Source organism: Onychostruthus taczanowskii, unplaced genomic scaffold, assembly GCF_017590055.1.
Source record: "Onychostruthus taczanowskii isolate IOZ18803 unplaced genomic scaffold, ASM1759005v1 scaffold467, whole genome shotgun sequence".
In the NCBI taxonomy this organism is placed as follows: Eukaryota; Metazoa; Chordata; class Aves; order Passeriformes; family Passeridae; genus Onychostruthus; species Onychostruthus taczanowskii.
In genome coordinates, this window is record NW_024502203.1 from 16,484 (window position 1) to 20,291 (window position 3,808).

The window sequence follows — 3,808 nt, forward strand, 5'->3', positions numbered from 1 at the left end:
CCCCAAATCTCCCCCTGTGTCCCTCTCAGGACCCTCTGGGACCCCAAAATACCCCCTGGGACCCCCAAAACCCCCTCAAACCTCCCCAAATCCCTCCTTCCCCCCCTCTTAGCCCCTTTTGGGGGTCCCTGACCCCCCTTTGCCGTGTCCCCCCACAGGTGACGTCCCTCGGGGGGTCCCCGGTCGCGGCCGTGTGGTCGGAGCGGGGCCAGGTGGAGGTGCTGGCTCTGAGGGGGGCCCTGGGGGCCCTGGGGACGGAATTCGGGGAGGGGGATTTGGGGAGGGGGCCCAAGAGCGTCCAGCAGGGAGCCCTGCCCGCGCTCGCCACCTTCAGCGGCCACATGGACGAGGGGTTCGGGCTGGACTGGAGCCCCCTGAGCCCAGGTGAGGATTTGGGGGAAAACTGGGGGGATTTGGGGTCTGGGGGGTCCCAGGGGGATTGGAGACCCCTGAGCCCAGGTGAGGATTTGGGGGGAATTGGGGGGGTTTGGGGTCTGGGGGTTCATGGGGGATTGGAGACTGCAGAGCCCTGGAGAGGATTTGGGGGGAAATTGGGGGAAATGTGAGGGGAAAATGGTGGGAAACGTGAGGGGAGAAAGATGGCGGAAAGGGGGAAGAGTGGCAGAAAATGTGAGGGGGAAAAAGGCAGAACACTCAAGTTGAAAAGGGCAGGAAACGTGAGGGGAAAATGGTGGGAAATGTGAGGGGGAAAAGGGTGGGAAACGTGAGGGGAAAAAAGGTGAGAAACGTCAGGGGAAAAGACGGCAGAAAGGGGGGAAAAGTGGCAGAAAATGTGAGGGGAAAATGGGTGGGAAACGTGAAGGGAAAAGGGTGGCAAACCTGAGGTGAAAATTGTGGGAAATGTGAGGGGAAAAAATGGCGGGAAACGTGAGGGGGAAAAATATGATGGAAAGGGGGAAAATTGGCAGAAAATGTGAGAGGAAAAAGGTGGGAAATGTGAGGTGAAAAGGGTGGGATTTGTGAGGGGAAAATGGCAGAACACTCGAGGTGAAAAGGGCGGGAAACGTGAGGGGAAAAAATGGCGGGAAACGTGAGGGGAGAAAAGTTGAGAAACGTGAGGGGAAAAGATGTCAGAAAGGGGGGAAAGTGGCAGAAAATGGGCGGGAAACGTGAGGGGAAATGGCAGAACATTCGAGGTGAAAAGGGCAGGAAACGTGAGGGGAAAAAAGATGGAAAACGTGAGGGGAAAAAGGTGGCGGAAAGGGGGAAAAGCGGCAGAAAATGTGAGAGGAAAATGGTGGGAAATGTGAGGGGAAGAGGGCAGAAAATGTGAAGGGGGAAATGGCGGGAAATGTGAGGGGGAAAAATATGGTGGAAAGGGGGAAAATTGGCAGAAAATGTGAGAGGAAAAAGGTGGGAAACGTGAGGGGGAAAGGGTGGGATTTGTGAGGGGAAAATGGCAGAACACTTGAGGTGAAAAGGGCGGGAAACGTGAGGGGAAAAGATGTCAGAAAGGGGGAAAAGTGGCAGAAAATGGGCGGGAAACATGAGGGGAAATGGCAGAACACTCGAGGTGAAAAGGGCGGGAAACGTGAGGGGAAAAAATACGGAAAACCTGAGGAGCAGGGGCAGCGGTGGGCGCTGCTGGAGGGACTCCTGGGAATGACGGAGCCCCGTGGTGCGGATCCGGGGACAATCTGGGATTTTGGGGTTTGTGACCCCCCTGCTCCCCCTCCCCAGGCCGGCTGCTGTCCGGGGACGTGCGCGGGCGCATCCATCGCTGGGAGCCGCGCGAGGGCGGCTGGGCCGTGGACCAGCGGCCGCTGCTCGGCCACGGCGGCAGCGTCGAGGACATCCAGTGGTCGCCCAGCGAGGCCTCGGTGAGGGTGGCAAAAGCATCTTTTGACTCCTGAAAAAGGAAAAAGCCTCGAAGTTTCTCTTAACCATTAAGGAAAAGGTGCTTTGTAAGGCCTTAGGGGCTTCACCAAAAACTCGAGGGCGGCTAATGGGATGGAAGCTGAAAAGTCTCGTTTGAAGCATCAGGTAGAGAAAGAGAAAAAAGAGCTGAGGGCTTTTGTGAGGTGTTTTTAGCAGGAGCAGATTTCTGCATCTGGCTGCAGTTTTTCCGTTTGTTATTTCACCTTTTATCGAATCTTTTTGTTCCTAACACTGCAGCAGAAGCCATGGCTGCAGTTTTTCCTTTTGTTATTTTGCCTTTTATTGAATTTTTTTTTCCATTTGTTATTTCACCTTTTATTGAATCTTTTTGTTCCTAACACTGCAGCAGAAGCCATGGCTGCAGTTTTTCCATTTGTTATTTTGCCTTTTATTAAATCTTTTTGTTCCTAACGCTGCAGCAGAAGCCATGGCTGCAGTTTTTCCATTTGTTATTTTGCTTTTTATGGAATGTTTTCGTTCCTAACACTGCAGCAGAAGCCATGGCTGCAGTTTTTCCTTTTGTTATTTTGCTTTTTATTAAATCTTTTTGTTCCTAACGCTGCAGCAGAAGCCATGGCTGCAGTTTTTCCTTTTGTTATTTTACCTTTTATTAAATCTTTTTGTTCCTAACACTGCAGCAGAAGCCGTGGCTGCAGTTTTTCCTTTTGTTATTTCGCCTTTTATTGATTCTTTTTGTTCCCAACACTGCAGCAGAAGCCGTGGCTGCAGTTTTTCCGTTTGTTATTTCGCTTTTTATTAAATCTTTTTGTTCCCAACACTGCAGCAGAAGCCATCCTGCTTATTTTACACCCCCAAAACAACAGCCGGGCTCCCCTTTATTATCTCTATCCTAAAGCCATCCTTTATCATTTCACATATTACATTCCTTTTGAGAGCTTACGAGACCTGGCTGGAGAAAAGCCGAGCGGCAGAGCCCCGGGGGGCCCCGAGCTGAGCCGCGTTCCCCCCCAGGTGTTCATCTCGTGCTCCTCGGAGCTGAGCCGCGTTCCCCCCCAGGTGTTCATCTCGTGCTCCTCGGAGCTGAGCCGCGTTCCCCCCCAGGTGTTCATCTCGTGCTCCTCGGACGCCTCCATCCGCGTGTGGGACGTGCGGGCGCCGCCGGGCCGCGCCTGCCAGCTCGCCGTGGCCTCGGCGCACGACGGCGACGTCAACGTGCTCAGCTGGAGCCGCCGGGACGCGGCCGCGCTGCTCAGCGGCGGCGACGACGGCGCCCTGCGCCTCTGGGACCTGAGGAGCGTGCGGGTGAGCCCCCCGGGACCGCCGGGTCAGCCCCCAGGGACCCCCGGGTGAGCCCCCCGGGACCCCCGGGTGAGCCCCCAGGGACCCCTGGATCAGCCCCCAGGGACCCCCGGGAATGTCACAAACCTAACCCAGGGACCCCCGGGAATGTCATAAACCAACCCAGGGACCCCCGGGTGAGCCCCCCGGGACCCCCGGGAATGTCATAAGCCTAACCCAGGGACCCCCGGGTGAGCCCCCAGGGACCCCCGGGTCAGCCCCCAGGGACCCCTGGATCAGCCCCCAGGGACCCCCGGGAGTGTCACAAACCTAACCCAGGGACCCCCGGGAATGTCATAAACCAACCCAGGGACCCCCGGGTGAGCCCCCCGGGACCCGCCCCCAGGGCCCCCCGGGAATGTCATAAACCAACCCAGGGACCCCCAGGAATGTCACAAACCAACCCAGGGACCCCCGGGTGAGCCCCCAGGGACCCCCGGATCAGCCCCCTGGGACCCCCGGGTCAGCCCCCAGGGACCCCTGGGAATGTCACAAACCAACCCAGGGACCCCCGGGAATGTCATAAACCTAACCCAGGGACCCCCGGGTGAGCCCCCAGGGACCCCCGGGTCAGCCCACTGGGACCCCTGGATCAGCCCCCAGGGACCCC

General features: G+C 57.2%; 1 protein-coding gene across 2 annotated transcripts in view; it reads left to right on the forward strand.

The window, feature by feature from the left end:
- The window catches only part of GRWD1 (glutamate rich WD repeat containing 1), a 14,437-nt gene that overhangs the window by 7,561 nt on the left and 3,068 nt on the right, over positions 1–3,808 (forward strand). For both annotated transcript variants that reach the window (XM_041414753.1, XM_041414752.1), the window contains exons 5-6: positions 1,702–1,841; positions 2,962–3,162. In XM_041414753.1, the coding sequence (XP_041270687.1) occupies positions 1,702–1,841; positions 2,962–3,162 (341 nt within the window). The remainder of the gene's footprint in view (positions 1–1,701; positions 1,842–2,961; positions 3,163–3,808) is intronic.